This window comes from Sarcophilus harrisii, chromosome 2, assembly GCF_902635505.1.
Source record: "Sarcophilus harrisii chromosome 2, mSarHar1.11, whole genome shotgun sequence".
NCBI classification, from domain to species: Eukaryota; Metazoa; Chordata; class Mammalia; order Dasyuromorphia; family Dasyuridae; genus Sarcophilus; species Sarcophilus harrisii.
The window spans coordinates 134,589,986-134,613,358 of record NC_045427.1 but is presented as its reverse complement, the minus strand read 5'-3'; the positions used below and the strand labels follow the sequence as shown (position 1 = coordinate 134,613,358).

General features: G+C 45.0%; 1 protein-coding gene across 20 annotated transcripts in view; it reads right to left on the bottom strand.

The window, feature by feature from the left end:
- DMTN (dematin actin binding protein) overlaps positions 1–23,373 on the bottom strand; it is a 47,892-nt gene that overhangs the window by 21,655 nt on the left and 2,864 nt on the right. For 2 of the 20 annotated variants that reach the window (XM_031950844.1, XM_031950851.1), the window contains exons 1-4: positions 15,271–15,733; positions 1,745–1,799; positions 1,329–1,448; positions 956–1,111 (exon numbers count right to left, since the gene is read on the bottom strand). In XM_031950844.1, coding sequence (XP_031806704.1) covers positions 956–1,111; positions 1,329–1,448; positions 1,745–1,762 — 294 coding nt within the window. In that variant the 5' untranslated portion in view covers positions 1,763–1,799; positions 15,271–15,733. The other 18 variants (XM_031950840.1, XM_031950847.1, XM_031950839.1 and 15 more) reach the window with 18 other exon arrangements.

The window sequence follows — 23,373 nt, the reverse complement described above, 5'->3', positions numbered from 1 at the left end:
TGGATACTAAATTTGAAGTCAGGAAGAACTGAGTTTAAAGCTAACCCCAAACACTTACTAGCTATGTGACTTTCAGCAAGTCACGTAGCCTTTCAGCAGTTTCCTCATCTATAAAATAGGGATAAAAATAACATTTACCTAAGGTTGTTATAGAATCTAATGAGATAACAAATACAAAACATTTTATAAGGCTGAAAACTCTACATAAAAGCTGTTACTTTTTTTCTTTCCCCCAAAAGAGTGCTTCTTCATCCTCTCTGTGTCTCTCTGTGTGTCTGTTTGTTTCTGTTCTGTCTCTGTCTGTCTGTCTCTATCTCTGTCCCTCCCATCTGCCTTTGTCTCTGTCTTTATCTCTGTGTTTCTCTCTCTCTCTCTTTGTCTCTATTCCTCCCATCTGTCTATCTGTGTCTGCCTCTGTGTCTCTTTATTTCCTTGTCTCTGTCTCTTTTTCCCTTTTTCTCTGTCTCTTTGTCTCTCTCTCTTTTTCAGTCTCTCACTATCTCCATCTTTTTCCCTCTCTTTGTCTGTCTTTGTCCTTTTCTCTCTCTGTGTGTCTCTTTTTCTGTTTCTCGCTGTCTCTCTTTCTCTGTCTCTTCTATCTGTCTGTCTCTATGTCTCTTTATTTCTCTGTCTCTGTCTTTTCTCCTCTCTCTCTGTCTCTTTTTTGTCTCTCACTGTCTCTCTTTCCCCCCCTCTCTTGTCTTTGTCTTTGTCTCTCTGTAGCTCTGTCTCTTTTTCTGTCTCTCACTGTCTTTCTCCCTCTCTTTGTGTGTCTTTGTGTCTCTGTCTCTGTCCCTCCCATCTGTCTGTCTGTCTTTGTCTCTGTGTCTTTTTATTTCTCTGTCTCTGTCTTTTCCCCTCTTTCCCTGTCTCTGTCTCTGTTTCTGTCTCTCACTGTCTCTGTCTCTCCCTTTCTGTCTGTCTCCCTCCTTTTGTATCACCCCCTCTCTCTTACCTCTCTGCTTCGAGGCAGCTCTACATGATCCAGGAGGGAGTAGGTAAAGTGTGGTTCATAGATCATCAAGTCTGGTCTTTCGATGTCCAGGATGGCCTTGTCCTTGGGGATGGCAGCCAGGTCCTTATACCCCAGCACCTGATTATCCATCTTGGCCTGCAGAGAGAGACAAGACAGGGGCAGACTTGTTACCCAGGATACCTGGGTCTCCTCACCCCGAGGCAGACACGGCAGCCCACACCACACAGCTTCCTGAACCCAGAGATCTCAGCTTGGCTGAGGGCATCTAACCTACTTCTCACCCTCTTGACCAACCCCACCCCAGACACACACCTGGCAGGGGCTGAGGACCAGGGCTGGGGCTGGTACTCACCACAATGCTGCAGGGAGAGCCAGGCACACTGGAGTCTCGGGAGGAGCTCACGCTCCCAGGGGAGGTGAGCGGTTGCTGGGAAGTGGGAGACATGGGTGAACAGAGGTCTGGGGAAAGGGCCTGGGTGAGGGGAGGTGTGCGTGAGGGAAGCGGGGATGGGAGAGGGTCTCTTACTCGAGCACTCCCCGTACCCCCATTCTATCCTCTTAAAAAAAAAAAAAAAAGTTGGAATTGGGCTACTATGGCATGAGCAGCCACCAGGTGGCACGAGTGTCAAACTGGTGAGCAGGTGGGCTGGCCAAACCCTGGACCTGATCCTTTACCCTCCAGCCCCCAAATACTCCCTCCCTCACCTGCCTCTCCCCTTGCCTGAGAGTGGGGACCGGGCATGAGGAAGTCCACGGCCCGCCACCTACCTTCTGCAGCCGTTCCATGCAGCTGGGATCTGGGGACAGGATCACTCACAGAGGCCTGGGGTGGTGAGGAGGAGGGACAAGAGAAAATAAAGAGCATAAATAAAGTCTCTTGCCTGACAGCCCCAGAATTCGGAGTTCAGTGGAGCTCGGGCAGGCAGGAGGCAGAAAGCATACGCCAGCAGAGCCAGGAGTTTCCCCTCCCAGTGCGGGAGAAGGAAGGGTTTGTGTGTGGAGTCTGCAAGACCTCCTCTGTGGAAGAATCTGCAAAAACATGGGGACGGAAAAGGGAAGGTGGAGGCAGGCTGTCCCTGCACCGGATACCCCTAGGCAGTGTTCTCCGGGGTCTAAGTGAGTCTAGGACTGGCTCCAGAGAAAGGGAAGGAAGGTCCAGAGCCCCCGGCAGAGGAGAGCCAGGGAATTCATTGATTCAACCTTTCCATGGGCTCAACCCAAGAGAAAGTGTACAACTGGGGGAGGGGTGGGAAAGGATGGTAGTAGGGGGTGGAGTATTACACTTGTTTTGAGCCATTGTTCTCTGGCTGGAGAGGAAATGCCTGCAGGACTACTATAGGTCCTGCTTCCTGGCCTCTACTTCTTACTGCCCTTAAGGTACCTGCCCCCAGACTCCCGCTGCCCACCTAGGATCCCACTACTCCTGTTGCATCTTTATAGCACCCTCACCCTCAGCTGCCCTCCTCTTGCTAACTCTCAGCACCCCTCTCTGCCAACAAGCCCTCCCCCCTTTTGCTTCCTATTTCCCAGATTGTTACTGGGTGCCAAGGAAGGGAATAACCCAGTAGAATATCAGCAGTGCCCACAGAGGTCAGTCAGACAAGGGAGGAAGTTCAAAAATCAACTTCCCAAGCACAGATGGGGGAAGTGTGGCTAGACAGCAGAGCTCTGAAAAAGCCTTTTACAGGAGCCAACAGGGGACATGGCAACCAATAAAACTAATCTGATATTAGACTCCAGTCAGAGAGCCATCATATCCAGGCTAGGAGACACTGCTTGCACTGAACTGTCTGCCCTGATCACATCACACGTACTCTGTAGTACTCAGTTCTGGAGACCACATTTTAGGAAAGTCATGGAGAAGCCAGATAATCTGCGTGCAAACCAGGGAAGGGTCTTGTGGGCATTCTATTTGAAAGTAGGTGGAAGGAGGGGATTTTTAGCGTAGAAAACAGACCGCTTGAGGAGGAGAGGAAGGGAGCAAGTGATGGTGTTCTTTAAGGATCTGAAGGACTGAGAGGCACAAGAGACATTTGACTTGTTCTTTCTGGCCCTACGGGGCAAAACTAAGGGTAATGAGTTATTTAGAGGCAGTTTTAGGGATACTGCAAACATCTATCACTCAGAACTATCTCAAAGTGATTCCACTGTCCTTGGTAGATAGTAGGTACCCCACTACTGGTATCTACCCATTACTGGAGGTGTTCAAACAAAGTCAGTGTTCTATAAGAGAGGACTCTCATTCAGGTAGGAATTAGACTAAATGATCTCCGTGTTCTCTTTTAGCCCTGAGATTCTGGAATTTTTTGAAGGACTCAAACTGGGAAACGAGAGAACTTGTTACCATTTTTTTCTGTGCCACTCACAGTGGTTTAACCGGGACTGAGAAGGAAGAGAGAAAAGGGTTCCTATCAGCTTAAATCCCAAGAAAACAGAGTCCAAAATGCCTTCTTTACTCCTAGTTTATGTGCTTCATAGATCTCCTTCAAGGGCCAACTCAACTCCCAGCACTTCAATGAAAGGATCCCACATCAATATCTCCCTTCCCGGAATTACAATTCCACTTATCGTCAATACCATACCACTTAGCACTTAGTCATATGCTGTCTCATCTGGCTTTTTAATTGCTTCATAAAAGCTAGTCTTATTTCCTTAATCAGATAGGGAAACAGCCATGACACAAAGGGGAAAAGCATAAGACCTAGCAGCCAGAAGTTCTAGGATTAAATCCTGGTTCTACTATATACTTTTTTTTCCCACTGAGGCAATTGGGGTTAAGTGCCTGAGGTCAAATTTGAACTCAGGTCCTCCTGACTTCAGGACTGGTGCTCTATCCACTGTACTGCCTAGCTGTCCCTCTGCTACATACTTAATGCCTGTGGTTATGATCTTGGGACTTGTTTTTGTCACCTGTAAAATGAAGTGGGGCTGGACTAGATGATCTTTAAGGCATCTTCCAGCTCTAAATCCTAAATCCTATTAAAAATCTCTTCCCCTGAAATAACGTTTTGGTCATGTTTACTTATTGTGTAAATTTATATTTTACTTATATTATACTTATTGTGTAAAATATACTATTTATAATATACTTATTTATATATACTATTTATGTTATATTTATATATACTATTTATAATATACTTATTGTGTAAAATTTATATTTTAATATATTTAACATCTACTGGTCATCCTGCCATCTAGGGGAGGGGGTAGGGGGGTAAGAGGTGAAAAATTGGAACAAGAGGTTTGGCAATTGTTAATGCTGTAAAGTTACCCATGCATATATCCTGTAAATAAAAGGCTATTAAATTTAAAAAAAAAAAAAAAATCTCTTCCCCTGGCTGGTCCAGTTTCCTTATCAGTAAAATGAGGTGGGGCTGGAGTAGATGATCAGATTTATTAGTAAAATGGGATTGAGAATATTGGACCTATCTATGACACTGACTGTATCTGAGAGGAGGGGTACAAATCTCGATATAACTGACCCTTATAGAGTGCTTTTAAGTTTACAAAGTCCTTTGTGGCCATCTTGTTTGAATTTCATAACAATCCTGTAAATTCAGGTACTATTAATCTCCATTTTATAGGAACTTGCCAATTATCACACAACAAATAAGTATAAGGCACTTGCTAAGGTGCTTTGCAAATTTTAACGTGCTATTATATAAGTATTATCAAATGCAAATCTAGCTTTCCATTCATGCTCTACAAAAATGCTTTCTAATCCATAAAGAACGGTAATATATGTGCATATGCATAAATGCATGTATATTTACACATATTGATGTTATCTATTATTATATTATAGTCATTGAAGACAGAAACCGTGTTTTGACATCTTTGCCTCCCCCAACATGCACAGTCCTGAGCAAGAGTAGATTCAGAATCAGAGAATTCAAGAGTCAGAAGAGACACTAGTGGCTATCTGGTCCAACATAAACATAAAGGAAACCTTATTATAACATAATCAGTTAAGTGCTAATACCTCCAAGAGGGAAAATCCACCATCTCCTAAGACAACTCTGTCTGCAACTCTATTTGTTAGGAAGTTTTCCTCAATTTTCCTCCCTTGTAACTTCCAACCTTTTCTACTGATTCTGTCCGCTTAGGCCAAAAAGGACAAGTCTTATCCTCCCTCCACATGACAAGGTTTGGGATGCTTATCTGTGGCTATCCTGTTTTTCTTAAATCTTCTGCAGGTTAAACATGCCCAGTTCCTCCAACTGTTCCTTATGACATTCCACTTGAACTCCACTTTCCAGATTATAGTTTCCCAAGTGTGTTCTTAATTAATTAAAGAACAATAGTTGATCTAATATATCTGAGTAAAACCAAGCAAAGAAAAGGGGCTGGCAATTACAGGAGGTCCGTGGGTAAGTGGGGAGCATTCTCACCTACAGTTCTGGCCATTGAGACTTCTATATCCATCCCTTGACCTAAATGACCATAAGGGAAGAAATACTAGCATGCTGGGTGTGGCCAATCTTTCCTCCCACTATTATGTTCCTACTAGGCCACTCCAATTCTGGTTCCCCTCAAAAAGTCCTGCTCATTTCTGCCTATATAACTCTTTGCTCATGTAATTACCCATCTTACCTCCCTTCTCTCTGATCACCCAAATCTGATGCATCCATTAAGGCGTAGCTCAAGTCCCATGCTCTTTCCTGAAATCTTCCCAAACTACTCTGATTTCTATTTTTTCTGAAAGACAAAGAGCACTTATAGTCAGTCTATACCCCACAACAAAAAAATCATATATGTAAATAACTTATCTTCTTAATCAGATTATTAAACTCCTGGAGAGAGGACTAGATCTTCTTCATTCTCTATAGGGCCTTAGAAGGTATTAGCCAAGTATCAATACCTATTAAATTGACTACACCCTCATCAGATGTAGTATACTTTCAGGCTTAAGTTTCTGTGAATCCAGGCCCCTGGTGCTCTGTCCACTGACTACCTAGCTGTCCCTATATAAATTTTCACATCATCATCATCATCATGATGCTTGTCAGGCAGGGAAGTTTGAATTTATCTGCTAGGCAATAGGAAACTACTAAGCATTTGGGTTGGCTTGAAATGTGGAGCTCTTCCAAGAGTCCTGTCCCATCCTGGGTGGGTAGTTATAATGGTCTGCAGTACAGTAATAGTGGGGAAAACAGAAGGAAGGGAATTGCTTGAAATGTATTTCAGTCATAGCCTCAATAAGACCTAGTAAATGACTATATATGAGAGGCAAGGGGAAAGAGTTAAAGCTAATAGGAGCTAGCATTGATATAGCACTTTAAGGTTTGCAAAGTGCTTCTTGTCTATAGGGTATCCCAAAAGTCTCAGTGAGTGCTAGGGGTCATCCATCTGGGGGGTGTCAGAGGCAGGATTCCAACTCAAATCTTTCTGAGTCTGACACTCTATCCATTATGCCATCCGGTTGCCTCTTTAGCCCAAGAGAGATATGGTAAAGTCTGGAAGTGAAGCAGGTTCAAGCACCGAGGCTGAGAACTCAGTCCTGAATAGCTACATGGAGTTTGAGGTGCTGGTGGGACAGGTGGACAGAGATGACTAGAGACATGAATCTAGAGGCGAAACAGGAATTCTAGATTTGGGAGCCATCTGCATCCATGGTAGCTAAAGTCATGAGAGTGAATAAGACTACAAAGGAAGTCTGGATAAAGAGGGAATGAGCATTTATTAAGTACCTACTACGTGCCAAACATTATGCTAAGTGTTTTGCAAATATTGTCTCATGGAGAAGAAATGAGAGCCAAAGATAAACTTTTGGGGGTTGCACCCACTAAGGGGTTAAGAAGATGAGGAACTAGAATAGTCAAAAAATATGGTGAGAATACAATGTTTCTGAGAAAGTATATGCATGGAGTTGTATATAACTTGAATAGGGGGTGATAAAGTTTAAAACACTGTGGAGAAAAATAAGGACTGGGAAACAGTAGCTGGATTTAATGACTGGAGATGATTGCCCAGGGTCCTATAGATGGGCAGTCTCCTGGAGGTCCAAGAAAATATTTTACCAAAGTGATAGAGTAGAAGAAAGTAATCCAGAGAGGATGGCTGATCATGTTGGAAAGGTTTGCTCAATGGAGTAGAGAAGCTAAGGAAGCTCACATTGAATAGCCTTGATTACTTCATTGAGATAGGAAGCTATCCTCATTGGGGATGAAAGAGAAGGTTTGGAGTAGAAGAGTCCTGGGGGATAGACTGAGAAGTAGATAAGGGCAGAGAAGAAGTTCTACAGCTGCATCAAGGGGCTAGCTCAGGTTATGGACCTATGAGGCTTCTTCCAAGTTTTCTTGACACAGTCATTTTGACTTTGGCCAATATCATCTCTGTGGGACAGTCCAGAAACACCAACGTCTCTCAACCCCAAGCCCACCTTTAAGTAGCCTGCAGTCAATTACCACCTTTCTGGGGAAGAATTCTCACGCTGCTAAGGACATTCTGGCACTTAGCCTAAACCCACTGAATAGATCCAAACCCTTGTGACTTTGAGGCCTCAGACTAAATGCTTCCAACTGAGTATGTGAAATCTGGGATGGAAGGTCTACATTAGAATGCTGGAAGGAGCACTTGATTTAGGTTTAAATTTTAGCTTTATCAATTACTGTCAATGTAATCTCAGGCAAATCCTCCCTGAATCAATTCAGGTAACCTCCCTAAAGTTCAGTTTTCGTCCCTATAACAGAAAGGGCTTGGGATTTAATGGTTACTTTTAGTTCTAAATCTATGATCTTTTCACTGGTCCCTACCTTTTCATTGAAGTTCTTGTTCCCACATTCATATAGAAAAATACTCGCAAAGTTTCAATTTGAGGCAAAATTAGGAAATAGGAAAGATTTCTTTCCTACCCTCTCATCATCATCATCATCATCATCTCTCTCTCTCTCTCTCTCTCTCTCTCTCTCTCTCTCTCTCTCTCTCTCTCTCTCTCTCTCTCTCTCTCTTTCTCTCTCTTTTTCTTTAGTTTTCCCTTTCTCTGTCTCTCTCTTTTTTGTGTGTACATGCCTGTCTCAGTATGTGTGTCTCTCTCTCCATCTTTGTCTCCTCTCCTTCTTCATGGTTCTTCTTGTTTTTCCCTTCCCCGTTAGGTGTAGAACTGCCCCTCAGCACCCATGGCCTCCTTCAAGGATGGTGTGGTTCACATGTACTCCCATTTGTCCCTTCCTCTCTGCTTATTACTTCTCCCTTATGCTCATAAAGACAATCCTTTACTGGATCTTAATCCCTGTAAAGTCCCATAATATCAGAGGATTATCATCAGAACCTGGATTTAGAGCTAAAAGACCTTCAGAGTGCATCTACTCTAACCACTTTCACTTTATAAATCAGGAAACTAGGGTTCAGAAAGGCAGTGATTTCCTCAAACTCCTACAGTAGAAAGTGGCAGAAACAGAATCTGAACCTACATCTTGAGTCTGCATCAAATTTTTTCCCCAGAACATTACCCTAACTGTGCACCAAGGTCTCATTGAAGACATTAAGTATGAATATTAATGAGTATTAAGATATAAATTGGCATCTTTAATGTTCCACATCAACTTGGAAAAAAAGCTCTCCTATGGAGGACCCTTGGGGTCTGTGCCTGGGCTCGTGCTGGTTAACATTTGTCCCAGTAACTTGGGTAAAGGTAGAGAGGTAATCCTAAACACATCTGGAGGTGACACAAAGGTGGGATAGTGGGCACACTAAGTGACAGGGGGGAGGAGACAAACAGATCTTAACACACTAGAAGACTGAGTCTAATATGATGAAATTTTAGATGTATACAACATCACACCTTGCAATTGAGCTCAAAAAATGATTACACAAGAAAATGACTACACGAGGGAAAGGATGGTTAATTTAACAGTTTGTTTTAAAAAGATCTGGGGGTATAGCTGATTTAATAAAAGTTCCAGGAACAAGGTGCCTGTCGATAGTCCCAATCAGATGACATCTACAGTGTTCTCGTCCTGTTTACTTGTTTTTAATTGTGTCCAACTCTTTGTGACCCCATTTGGGAGTGGTTTGCCATTTCCTTTTCCAGCTCATTTCATAGATGAGGAAACTGAGGCAAATAGTGAGATCAGATTTTAATTCAGGAGGCTGATTTCTTGACTCCAGGCCCAGTGCCCTATGCACCATGGCACCCCCTCGCCACCATAGTATCTGCTATACTATGTTCCATTTAGAGCACCATATTTTAGGAAGGAAATTAATAAGCTAAAGGCTATAATCATAAGAGTTGAATTTTATATAGTGCCTAACTATGTACCAGAATGGTACTAAGCATATTATCTCATTTGATCTTGAGAAGTAGGTGCTATTATTATTATTTTATAGTTGAGAATAATAAAAATAATAATACATATATAGTGCTTACTATGTGCCAGATGCTTTGTTTCATACTTTACAAATATTATCTCATTTGGCCCTCTCTATAACCTTGAGAAGTAGGTATTATTATTAGCCCAATTTTACATTTGAGGGAATTTAATTGATTTGTCCAAGTTATACAGTTAATAAGTGTCTGAGGTTGGATATAGTCAAATTTAAAATAAGAAAGGCCAGAGGAAAGCAGTGAGATAGTGAAGATCTTTTGAGTCGATGTCACATGGGAATTAGTTAAAGGATCTCAAGCTACTTAGCTTGGTGAATAGGAAGTTCAGGGGGATAGGACAGCCATCTCCAAATTCTTGCTATGCTATCATTAGAGGAAAGAATTATTAAAAGTTCCATTTGGCCCAAAGAGTAGGATTGGGGGAAATGGCTAGATGTTAATAAGAGGCAGATTTAGGCTTGATAGAAGAAAAAAATTTCTTTTACGATTGAAATACTCCCCAAACTAATGGGCTTTCTCAGGAGAAGGTGGGTCGCTCCAGTCTGGAGAGACCATCCAAAGTCCAGACAACTATTTGTCAGGTTTGCTGTAGACAGTGTGAGGCATAATGGAGAATGTTAAAGTTGGAGTCAGAAAAGGCTTACGCTGACATCTTTCTTCTTAACTGTATGATCCTGAACAAATCACTTAAATTTTCTGACCCTCCATTTCTGCCTCTATAAAATGCATAACTCAGAAGGTGGTTGAAATGATCAAATGAGATAATGTGGTCGAAACCTGTTGAAAGCTATGTAGATGTCTACTAAGAAGGGGAATTATTTTTCAGTTATGGGTTGGATGAACTAGAGATTGGCTGGTCAAGGTCCCTTCCAACTCAGAAATTTGGGTGACTAAATTGGAGGACTTTAACAAATCCTTCTATAGAAAAGATAATTGGATTAATTAATCCCTTTAAGATGCTAATAGTTGCTGATAGGTTAATGAATTGCCCTTTCAGGAGTATTTGCATTTTAATTGGGTACTCTTAAAAAAACCAAGGACCAGGTTCTCAAACTTTTTGGTCTCAGTACCCAAAAGCATTCTTGAAAATTAATGAGAAGCTTTCCTCTAATAAAACAAATAAACAAACAAAAGCTTTAGTGTATATCTATTGATATTTACCATATTAGAACTGAGTATTATGTTTGCATTATTATAATACTATGGTTTTAATCTCATGGACTCCCGGAAAGATTCTTGGAGACCCCCAGTCATGGTTTGAAGGCACTTGGGGAACACAATTGGTAACTCATAGGTATGACTTGATTTTAGGGAGTCCAGACATTTGTGAAGGAGATGCTGGAGGGTAAACCGTTTTAGAGTCCCTTACATGTGAGCAACTAGGAGTATCTGGTCAGTCTTGTTTATACACCAGACATGCCCATTTTCATACCCTTTCCCCAGATAATTTCAATGTCTCATGAATGAATAACAGCTGATTTTTGAGGTTTACAAAATTCTTTCTATTATTATCTCATTTGATCCTTAACTTTCTCAATGAGGCAGATAATGTAGATAGTATCATCATTCTGATTGGAAGATGAATTGGGGTTCAAAAAGAAGTTTAGTGACCCACTTATCCATTTAAAGTTTCCAATGCTTTACAAATGTGAGGTGGCTACAAAGTAATTTTCATTTTATAACTAATACTAATACTAAGATTCAGTTTGACTTGCCCAGTGTCACAGCTAGTGTTAAGGGATGAGGTTCAAAACCAGATCTTCTTGACTAGCATTTGACTGATTTTTCCACATGGCCGCACTCCAGCTGATTTGCCTGATTTGGGCACTGGCCCTGTTTGCACATGCATGGTGTACATTTTTTCTCGTGCTCAGTATCTTATGAATTAACATAACCTCCAGCAGCAGGACTGCCCTTGCCCTTGCCCACCCTCACCACCCATACATATTCCCTTTCTCTCTAAAGCCTCAGTAACCACCAGGGAATAAAAAGACCAGGAGAACCAGGATGCTGAAGGGCACACTCCAGAGGGAAGGGAGGCCCCGAAGGAAGTTTGTTTGCTCTCCTGTCCCAGGCTTCTCTCTCCAGCTCAGACACAGACTCTGTATTCCTCCTTTAGCCTTCACTCCCATCTTCACCCTCCTCCCTCCTTATCTGAGACACCAGCTTAGTGCTACCTCAAGCCACCCACCCATCTCTATGGCAACCAGAACCTCCAAGGCCCCCACATTGCCTTGATAAGACCCACCCACATGGGCCTCCCGGGTTTCTTCCCCCTCATCCTCTCACACCAGACTTCTCACTGTAAGATGTATATGGTGGGAGGGGGGGTGGGGGCGGTGTCAATGTATTGTTATGGAGTGAACAGGCCCAAATCAGGGGCTCTGAGATGACTAGAGGCAAAAGGCTAATTAGAACACAAATTTTAGAATTTTAGAGGTAGAAGGAACCTTAGAGGGAGGTGTAATAGAAAGAATGGTGGTCTTGGAGGTGTGGTAGAAGGAATGGAGGTCCTAGAGTTGGGAGACCCCACTCTCAGGTTTCAACATTTAACTAGCTGTATGACCTTGTTCCAGTAACTTCCTATTCCCTAAGAGAAAGTAAGTCTCCTGAAGGAGAAGACGCCCTCTTTTGTGTTTGTAAGTTCAGCTTCAAACAATAGGCACTTAACACGCTTATTGGATGATTGATAACTTCTCAGTTTGTCAAACAGATTGATGATAATGATACCCATACAATATGACTTTCTCCCCTCACAGCTTTTGTGAGGAATGTGCAACATCATATATTACATATACATATATATATACACTTTAGTTATTATTGTCATCTAGTTCAGCTTTCCTTCGACTACCGAAGGCCACTGATCGTGTTCCCCAGCCTTCTCCAGGGGAGGGGGTAGTATGCTGCAGCAGCATATCCGGGAAGAATTTGGGGCAGACACACACACATATGTACAAGGCGCCCTCCGAGCCCCTTGTAGTGTCAGCAGGGTGAGGCTAGGCGAGGAATCAGCCCGCGCTGGTGGTGAAAAAATTGGGAATTGGACCACACGAGCATGAGTGTCTGCTCCAAGCTATTCCTGTCCAGCGTCCACTGTCTGTCTTAGAGCCCTGTCTCTTTCTCGTTCTCTTCCTCTCCTCTCCCCCTCTTTGTTTTCCCTTCCTTTTCTTTCACCATCTTTTCTCCATTTTCCCTTTCACCCTCTTCCATTCTTCCCCTCCCTTCCCCAAGTCACTGGCAACAGTTGGATGCCTGAAAAAAGAGCCGGAATCCAGCTAGGTCACAGGTTTCCAAAATGGCGCCCTGGGCGGGTGGGGGCGGGCCCATCGTGGGGTTCTGGGGTGGCAGCTGACCAATGCCCTCTCTGTATTCTCTCGCCTGTCACCAGAAATGTCCCGATGCAGAGCTAAGCCCCAGTCTCCGGCTTTCATCCAGAGTTTGTTGTTTTTCCCCGTTTTGAGGAAGGCACCCCAGCTGTTTCCTCTTACCTCATTCTTTTCCTCTCTTTTCCATCCTGACCCTGTGCACCCCCATCTGCTGGGCCTGGGCCGTTCTGGGCCTGACCCACCCTCCTTCCCCCCCGGGCCCAACAGGCCATTTTTGCCGTAGTCCATGAGAAGAGAGGAGTGGCCGGAGCCCAGAACATTCCCCGGCCCAGACGCCTAGGCCTTCCTCTGGCCACCACCGCTCTGGAGAGTTAGTAACTACTCTCCAGCAGGATGGGGCGGAGAGGAGGGAGGGAAATGCAGGAAACAGTCCAGGTCCCGCCGTGCCCTCTGAATGAATGGCCTTTCCACCTGAGGGTGGCCACAGTGAAAGTGAGGGGTCCTCCCGTCCCGCGGCTGAAGGGCCTGCTCTTCCCAACGGTGCTCCCTGCCTCTCCTCTCCATCCCTGTGCCTGTGTCCTCCCTCCCGCCCCTATTTATAGCCGCACAGTGGCTGCTAACAGTGTCACTCGCCCAAGCTGTGCTGCTTGCTGCTGAGGGAGAGGGAGGGGCCCAGGGCTAGATGGGGATGATCCCCCCATGCCCTAAATCCAGCTGCCTGGGACACCTCTGGGATGGAGCCAGAAAGAAGGGATTTTGAACTGTGCTGGTCCTAGTTTTTATGTAAATACACACACATACCCACCGGTCCAAGGGACACCCCCAGACACAAGCACACACATAAGTGCACATGCTACACCCACGCTGGAGTGTGTTACACACACACACTAAGCGAGCATGGCAGACATGTTGTACTTTCCCTCCGAGTCATGTCCCATCCGCCCGCGTCTCTTACTCGCTCAGGGACGGAGGGCTGTCCGCCCCAGCCTTAGGTGGACTTTGGCAAGGTCCTTGCCTTTCTCCCGGGGGTCCGCGCACACCTTGGTGCTTGTGCATGGCTGCCTGGGAGGCTGGTACGGTTGTTTCATGTCCCTCAATGCGAGACTCATGCGCTGTTGCATAACACACCACACAGGGATACATAATGATGCACGGCTACATCACACACACAGCACTCTCCCACGCACCCCACTGACACACTCTTCAGCCCGCCACCCACGCCCACCGGCACCCACCCACTCAGCCATCCATTCCATGTGCTCACGTTTGCTCGCTCCCTCTCTTACTCTCTCTCTTACTCTCCCTTTCTCCCCCTTTTCTCTCTCTCTCTCTCTCTCTCTCTCTCTCTCTCTCTGTCTCTGTCTTCCTCTCTGTGTCTGTCTCTGTCTCTCTCTCTCTCTGGGTCTCTCCCTCTCTCTGTCTCCATCTTCCTCTCTGTGTCTGTCTCTCTCTCTGGGTCTCTCCCTCTCTGTGTCTCTGTCTCTCTGTGTCTCTCTGTCTCTGTCTCTCTCTCTGGGTCTTTCTTTCTCTCTCTGTCTCTCTCTCTCTCTCTGTCTCTCTGTCTCTCTGTCTCTCTGGGTCTCTCCCTCTCTCTGTCTCTCTGTGTCTCTGTCTCTCCCTCACACCCACATGAACCTCCTCTCTCACAGAGTTCTCTAGTACCTAGCACAGTGCCGGTACATAGTGGACATGTAGTAAGTGGCACTTACTAACACTCTCTCTCCCTTCAGCACACATATTTTCCTTTGTCCCCGAATCCCCTTTCCCCAGCTCTCCAGATATTCCCAAGTTGACAGCGAGCTGGAGACCAGACAGGGAATGGGCACCATGCCTACTGGGCAGGTCACGGGGAGGAGTGTATGAAGAAGAGGGTGAGGGAAAGGACAGGGTAGGGCAGAGGTGCCCTGGAGACCTTCCTAGGCCTAAGTGTGTGTTTAGCCCCCACCCACTTAATGTACTTCAGGCTCTCCAATGCAACAAGTAGCAATGGGATCAGGGCCTGAAGCCTCACCCTTCTAAAAACCTCATTCCTCAACCGGCCCTGGCCTAGCACAGTGCTGACTTTGTGGGTGGCCTGGAACAGCTGATAAGGTGGGAGCCGAAACGCCAAACCTAGGGCAACCAGACCCAGCTTGGGCTGCTCCCTAACTGGGGATGCCCCTGAGGGTTGGCGGTGGGGGGAGCAGGGATGTTAAGTTTCAGATTATACAACAAAGATGCTAACACTTTTCAACCATTCCCATATCCCAGTGACCCCATTCATTCCTAAAAGAAGGCAAGACAAAGCAAACAGTTTAGTTCTATCTAGATGGGAGGGAGAGATCTCTCATGGCCAGGACAGAGATCACCCGGCCCTAAGTTCCCCTCCAAGCTGCCCCTTTCTTAGTCAAATGGCCAAATCCAGACACAATTCAGCTTATTTCAAGGAATCAGCCCATCCAGAAGTCCTTCCTCCACAATAAGGGGCAATTATCATACCAAGGCAACCAATCACTCTCCCACTCCCCACCTCTTGATTCAATCACGCTGGGGAATCTCCAGGACCAACTCCTTTCTTCCATACACACAGGAATGGGCCTTGCTGCCTGGCTGGAGGTGTCCCACGGCGGATGAGAGAAGGAAAATGTGCTACCTACCTCCTTCTGGGAAGCTTCAGAGCCCTGGACAGCCGTGTGTCTTGGGTAGTAGATCGCAGGGAGGGATGGGGGGAGATCACACACAAATCCTCTGGCCTCCCTTTGCTCATCCACCTAAATAACGGCTGTCTGTCCCTCTTGGGAAATGGGCACTGGCTTTTCCAGAGTAAAAATAAAAATAAAAATAGCAGGAAAAAAGCCAGATTGGGGGTGGGCGTCTGGGTAGGAATCAGGAGAGGGGGTGGCTAGCCTCTGCTAAGCGGCTTTGTATCTTCCGAGCCCCCAGCCCCCTCTCACCCATTTTCCCTGGTTCCTTCTAGCCTTCAGGGATGATCTCTGGGTTTGAATTGGTCCCCTGATGCTGGGGAGCCGATATCTGGCTGTCAGGCAGGGCAGCTGGCTGGCTGGCTGACTGGCTGATTTCCTCCATACACACCCTCCAGGCTCCCCCACCCCCAGCTGATAGCATGTGTCTGGGCCTGAGCAGAGAGGGAGGGAGGGAGTGTGTGTGTGTGTGTGTGTGTGCACTCTCCATTGGAGTTTATGCCTGAGCTGAGCTTGCTTCCACCCCTGCTTTGCTGCTGGCTCTAACCATTTCAGAACAAGAGGAGAATTAGCTCAGCATCATGACAAAGCAGAATTCCCACGGCCGACAGTCTGTCCATCTGACTGTCGATTTTTCCTCTCTCTCATACATACATACATACATGTGCACACACACCCTCCATCACGCACACGCACATGATCTCCTTACAAAGAAATTAACAATTCCAGGCCTAGAGAAGGCCTGTCCATCAGGTGCGCCTGGTAAGGCTGAAGGGAAGAACCAGTGCATTTCTCCTCCAAACACCTGGAGGGTCCCTCTCCTGCCCCACCCCTCCAGCACTGCTGAGGAACCACCTTTCAGGTCTTGTGCCACAGGGCACAAGGTGGAGGGGGCAGTAAACAGAGACTCGAAGGCTAGAGATATTACAAAGTCTCACTCAGGAGGTTGGGAATTAAGGGAAAATGAAAGTCTCAGAGTCCTTGCAGTCCTAGAATGTCCAACCCACATAATTGAAGATCTGAGAGCTTAAGTGAGTGGGAAAGGCCCTATTACTTATCAAGTATGTTTTTCCTTTCTTCACATCCCCTTATATACAGAGGATTGGGTGGCCTCCAAAAAATCCAAACCCAAACCAGGCACGATACTGTTAATGCCAGGGCATAAGAATTGCTCCCTTCTTATCCTTTTTAGACACTAAAAAAAAAACAAAAACAAAAAAACAAAAAAACATGGGTTGCCACCAAAGGCTCACAGAAAAAAAAAAAAAAAAAACTTGGAGAAACTGAGGCAAAGCTAAGAAAAGATCTTTACCCATCCTTTCTCCCATGTGCCAGCTCAGTTAGGTCATGGGTTGACCAGGAGTTCAGATTTCCAAGTTTTCCAAACTTCTTCCCTTTCACCCTGTGCCCACTTGTCTACCTCAACACCCCCCACTGTTGCCTAGAGTAACTGCTGCCCACAGTCAGTCATAAATGATAGCAGCTATTGCCCAGGAAACCCAGGATCTGAGGAAGGGGTCTTGGGGTGCTTTATGGCAAATATCAGGGTATCTAGTTCCAGGACGGTGGGGGAATGTCTCCTAGAAGATTTGGTAGAGAAGACCCAGAAGAGTCTAGAGCCATGATTAGGGGACAGGGTGTAGCCTGTGAGAGAGGGGAGGAGTTAGGCAGGGGAAGTAGTAAGATGAATGAGATGGGGAGAATTGGGTGGTTTATGAGGGTGGCTGTAATCCTGGGGTGAGGGAAGGTAAAGGAATGTGTGTGTGTGTGTGTGGAAATGTACAGAGGAAACCTGGGGAAAGAAAGGAAAAACCTGATCTATAAACAGGAAGGAGAAAAAACATTTAGGAGAACAGATGAAGCCCTTGGAAAAGGGCAGGTAAATATAGCCTTTAGTAAAGGTGGAGATGACTCTGGGAATGGGCAATACAATATCTTTGTTTTAAGATAAGGAGCCTCAGTCTTTGCCTTCTGTTTCTCTCCATCCTACCCTTGCTATGCCCTGAATACCAGCTTGTATCAGGAATAGGTGGCCTTCTGCCTGGGAGTCTGGGAGGATAGACCTCCCTCTTCCCCTTCTACCTCAGCCCTGGAAAAATCCAAACACCCACATGCACATATCCTGGCCTATATGTGAGAATAAGAACTAGACCGCAGTCTATCATCAGCAACCTGGCATTAATCCTTTCCCCTACCCCACCCCAAGGACCTTCTCAACCACCTTCTTCCCTTTCCTGAAAACCATCTCTGTAATGGAACCAGGAAGCCTCCTCTGGGGCTGGGAGAGGCTGGCACCCAGAGGGCAGCCTGCGCCTAGAGTGGGAAGGATAACTGGGAGCCAGGGTGGTGGCAGGAGGGAAAGAGGAAGGTCGGGGGAGTACATTTCTCTCTCAATAGAAGCGTAAGTGGGAGGGAAGCGAGGGGTGGGGGTTGGGGGCGGGGGCTAAGGGGATGAAGGTAAAGGATGGAAGTAGGGAGGGGGGGGGTTCTTGCGATACCTTTAATTCAAGGCCCCTGGGCTTGGGGCTGAGGTGCAGCAGGCAGCAGCGGTGACACAGACCTCCATCCCTCGGTGCATCTCCTCCCCGCCTCCCGTTGCCACGACAACTTCCTGGCCAGATCAGCAGCAGCAGTAGCAACAGCAGCAAGGAGACAACTCCTCCTGCTTCTTCTTCCTGATGGGGGGGGGGGGGGGGGGGGGGGGGGGGGGGGCGGGGGGGAGGGAGGGGGGGGGAGAGGGGGGGGGGGGGGGGGGGGGGGGGGGGGGGGGGGGGAGAGAAAGAGAGAGAGAGGGAGGGAGGGAGGGAGGGAGGATAGGGATAGCATCAGAGAAATGGCGAAGGGGAGGTATAGAAGGGCTGGGCAATCCATCTGCCTTCCTTGTTGGAGTTGTTTTGGTTTAAAAATAAAAATCTCCTTTGAGATAAGGGATGGGCTCCTGGCTGTCTCAGGGGACTCTCATTTCAAGGCCAAAGACAGGGAAGGACTAGGCTTAAAATTGGCAGAAGAGAATGGGGGATAGATAGAAAGCCCAAAGTAAAGTTGTTTAAAAGTAGTGGGGAGATGGTTGGGAATGGGAGACTTGGACAAAGATAAGAACTTAACTGGACAATCAAAAATAGACACCACCCCTCGGTGACCTTAGAGATACACAGACAAAAGGGTTAAGGGCAGTGATTCTGATGGAAATGTCAAATGAAGCCGAGGATCCCTTCTGACCTCCCCTGTCCCATCCCAGCCCCTCACTGCCCTGATTCCCAATTATAGGGGGAGAGCCCTGAGGCCTCTCCCAATCCCATGGGCCCCCCTCATCTGCAATTCCTGCTTAGGAAAGGGGCAAGTTACAGTGGAGACAGTCTCCTTTTCCTCTCCCAAACCTAGGAACCTAATGATGTCCCCCTTTGAGGAAGAGACCACACACATCTCTCAAGCCAAGTCAGGGTGCAAAAGGGACTGGAGAGTCAGGGCTCCCCCTGCTGTCTACAGCTGGGGCCTCTATATGTCAAGGTCATTGCCAGAATGAAAAGCAGCACTTTTTTTCTCCCAGAGGGAGGTGAGGGGGAGAGGCTCCTGAGCAATAATGGGTAATCATACCCTTTCCCCAGAATCCACCACCTCATCGCTATGAGTGGGTCTTCCCATGCCTGAGTAAGACTTTCTCTCATTTCTGCTTCTGTCTTTGGCAACAGCTCCTCCTTCCCTCCCTCCCTTCATCATGGGAAGGAAGCTCTAGCTGGCTAAATGAAGAGGACAAATTGGTCTTTTCTCCCTTGTCTGGCTTCCGACAGAAGCCAGGGTGGTCTTCAGGGGAGTTGGGGGAAACAGACATTCCCATGGAAGGGGGAGCCAGAGTCAGTCCTTAATCCCTATTCCCCACCCTCAGCCATCCCCATTCCACCCACAGGGAATCTGGGAGCTATTTTGTGAAGGCACCTAGTTTACCTTCGCAGAGAATATTCCCTCAGACACATACAGATAACGTCCCCAAAGGAATAATCGAGGGAAGGGCACTTGCCATCCCGGAGTGGCCAATCCAGAGCTCTGTGAAGAACCTACCCCTCTCAGACATATCCCCACCTGGTCTCTGATTCTTTTGGCCAGGAGGAAGGTCACTCAGGCCAGCTGTCCAGACACTTCTTTCTTGGCTCCCTCTCGGCTCCCTCTGCTCACCTTGGCCTGGGGCCTGAGTCAGGACCTAGGCCTGCGCAGTGGGGTTTTCAGTCTAACCCAGTCTCACTTCACTGCTCTCCTTTGCCTATCACACATTCTTCCTGCCTCCCCTCCACCCCCCAAGGCTTCCTGGGCCCTGCTGAGGGACATTGGAAGGAGGGAAGCTTACTTAACAGAGTCTAAATATTAACCAGTGACCAGGTTTGGCTCCAGAAAGGGGTGTGTGTGTGGGGGGGAAGAAAATGGAGAATGATGGAGGGCGAGGGAATCCAACTTTTTCAATAGTGGGGACATGATTACATACCTGTGTGAGTGTGGTATAATAATTATTCAAAATTCCAATCACAGATTGATCCAAATTTGCTGTCATGGCACTTGGTAATAATCAGTTACACACCTGTAGCTTCAGTATCTGGTTAGGCCCCAGTGACCTACTGGCAGACTCCTAACTAGGATATTTTTTTACTAAAGACAAAAAACATTAGGTGATAAGAGGGACAGTTTTGAAAAGGACATTTCAACAGCTGGTGGAATTGTGCTGGGAAAGGGAGCAACCTCTCCCCAGAAAATACCGGAGGAAGGAGAAGGAATGGCTCTGAGAAGGAGCACTGGTGGTTTGAATGAGACCAAAACGGTCCAGTGATATGCTCATAATCTTGACTGTTTTCACCAGCCAGTCACTGGAAGAAAACACACTGGATACAAGAACCCCACAGCAGAGCCCATTTACTCTGTAGTAGTCATAGGCAGAGCCTATGAAATTTTGCGTGCTATCTAATCAGGAAAAAAAAAATGTTCTGAGTGCCCATGATACTTGGCAAAGAAGAGTGAAAAGGAAAGAGGAGGAACAGGGACTTAGTTTATAGGATTTAGCTCTGCTGTTTAGTCCAGTAACTAACTACCAGACGATCCTTCAGACTCTTTTAGGAAATCATTGATGCCAAAATTATTCTCATAATAACACTGGGGCATTTAAATTTCTAATAAAGTAAACATTGATATAAGACACACAAACAAAAGTTTTAGGGGACCCTCGATAATTTTTAGGAGTATAAAGGAGTGGGAAAAGTTATGTAAAGGAGTGATAGAACCAAAAAGTTAGAGAACCACTTGTCTCAGTCTCACTTTACAGATGAGCATACTGAGGCCAGAAGAGGGAAAGCCACTAGCCCATGATCACTCAATTGGGAAGATCAGAATCAAACTTCAAAACCAGTTTCTCTGGCTCAAAATCCTGTGCTTTTTCTTCATTGTCTCTCCACTAGACCAAAAACTAATTGGGATTTAAATGTTTGCCAAATGTGGACAGCTTGTTAGAATGACTCTAACACTCCAAAACAGCCCAGTGATATGCTCATAGCTTTAGCTATTCTCACCCACCCAATCATTGTTTTTGCTGTTAATAAAACATGTGTATAGTGCTTTACATTCTACAGAGCATTTAAAGATCCATTATCTCATTTTATCCTCAAGATACCATACATGGTATGGGCAGCATGGGGTTGGGGAGAAAGGCACTAGACTAGTCTCTGCCATGACTAAAATCGATCCGGAGGACTATAACTCAAGACCATCCCCCACCTCCTAGCCACTTAACTCAATGACTTCATAACCACGGCCACTGCAGCCTCATCTTGTCCATGCTAATGTGTACACTATTATCAGATTCATCTTTTAAAAAAAAAATACTTTCATCATATCAGTATCCCTGCTCAAAAATCTTCCTCATTGCCCAACATGTTAAAGACACAGATTTAAAGAATCTTGATCTTTTGCAAAGGTTCTTTGACCTATTCTGACCTCTTACATATAAGAAAACCTCCAGGAGGTTCAAAGTCCTTAGTCTAGCACTCAAAATCCTCCAGGATTGAGTATAACCTATTTTTCTCTCCATACTCACCTTCATAAAACCTTCATGGTAGTCACTGGGGAATACTTATTCCAGAATTCTGTCCCCAAATCTTTGTTCCTGATATTATTTCTCCTAGTAGGTCTTTCTTATTCCTCCCCTTTTTCATATGTTTATGGAAATCCATTCATTAAAAAGTATTCTTCAAGAAACAGCTGGATTCCCCTTCCTACCAGGAAGTTTTTCTTGACCCCTTCAGTCCATGGTGATATCTTTTGAATTTCCCCCAGTACACAGAGAAACTATATAGGATCACTTTATAGTTATATATATATGTATGTATGTATCTTCTCTCTCCAACAGAAGCTATGGTCCTCAACATTATGTACTGTTTTATTTATTTCTGTGTCTTACTCTGTGGTTTAGTTCACTTCTGTGCATACAGTAGACATTCAATAATGTTGCTTAGACATTTGCTTAGGTATCATTACTAGTATGCAATTCCAAGATCTCTGTTTGGAGAAATAGTGGAAGTTGGCTCTAGGACTTCCATATGACTTTCTACATGTGGTCTCTCTCTGTGTCTTTGTCTCTGTAATTGTTAGGAATTTTTTTCTTTCATCAAATCTATTTGCTTCCTTGAAATTTTATAGGAAAGTTATAACACTCAGATATAGCTGGCTTTTGTTTTCCCCTTCCATATATTGGCTTCTTCTCTCTAGAGTATCCTGGTCCTTTATTCTGATCTTGGCATGCTATCTGCCTCTGAACCTCTACAGCTATTTATAGGATTAGAAGAAAACATCCGTTCATCCTCAGCAAGTTTTGAAAACTGCTCCCTAGTTATTGTTTTCCCAAAGGATAATACCTGTAGCATCTTCCTCACAGACATATATGAGAGATATAACCTTCTTCATAAAGATATAACACATGTAGCTCAAATATGATTAACATATATTGTGCTTTATGAATTTCAAGGTGCTAAGTAAATATCAGCTTTTAAAAAAATTAACCAATCATAGTCACTCTTGTAATTTATTACAATAATATTGCCATATTATTACCATTCCAAGATTATTACCATAAGAGTTTCTGACATTAAAAAAATATCCTTTCACAAAAGATTGTATTAAAAAGTCTCCTTGAAGGCTCTATATATTAGCTCTACTCCATATGTAATGCCTTATGAAGATCCCTGCCTTGCTCACCCCTAGTTTTGGTTCTGTCTGCTTGGCAATTTTTTTAAACAGTGTGTTTTTTTAACTATCAAAAATATATTCTTTTCTTCTTACTACCTTTCTTCCTTTGTTGGGAAGAAAAAGAAAGACAAACAAAGCCATTGCAACAAATATGCCTTCTGCCTAACATCTTAAGGCAACAGCAAGCAAGGATGCCTTTTGGTTAGATACAGAATCACCTAGAAAAGTGGTCAAGGTATTCTAGTAACATATGACAGCCTTCATTCAAAAATAAAACAAACCTCAAAAACTGGTCACAGTAACTGAAATTCCATCTTTAGTGATTTGGATTTATTACACTCTCCTTTTGTACCTCTTGCACTTATCCTCTTCTTTCCACTTGTCTTTGTCACCACTTTAATTCATGACCTCATTATATTTGTGACCTGGAGTATTATAATAGCTTCATAATTAGTCTGTCCAAGCCAATGCCTTTCCCGTCTCTAATCTTTACAGTTACCAAAATAATTTTCCTAAAGCCCACGTCTCCATGCCATTTTCCCATTTCAGTGATTTCCTTTATCTATCACCCAGTTTTTCTTTAACTGAAGCTTTTTATTTTCAAAACATATGCAAGGATAATTTTTCATCACCGACCCTTGCAAAACCTTGTATTCCAATTTCCCCCCTTCTCTCCACCCTCTCTCCTAGATGGCAAGTAATCCAATATATGTTAAACACGGTAAAAAAAATATATGTAAAACCAATATAGACATGAATATTTATACAATTATCTTGCTGCACAAGAAGAATCTGATCAAAAGAAAAAAATGAGAGAGAAAATAAACCTCTCTCATTATA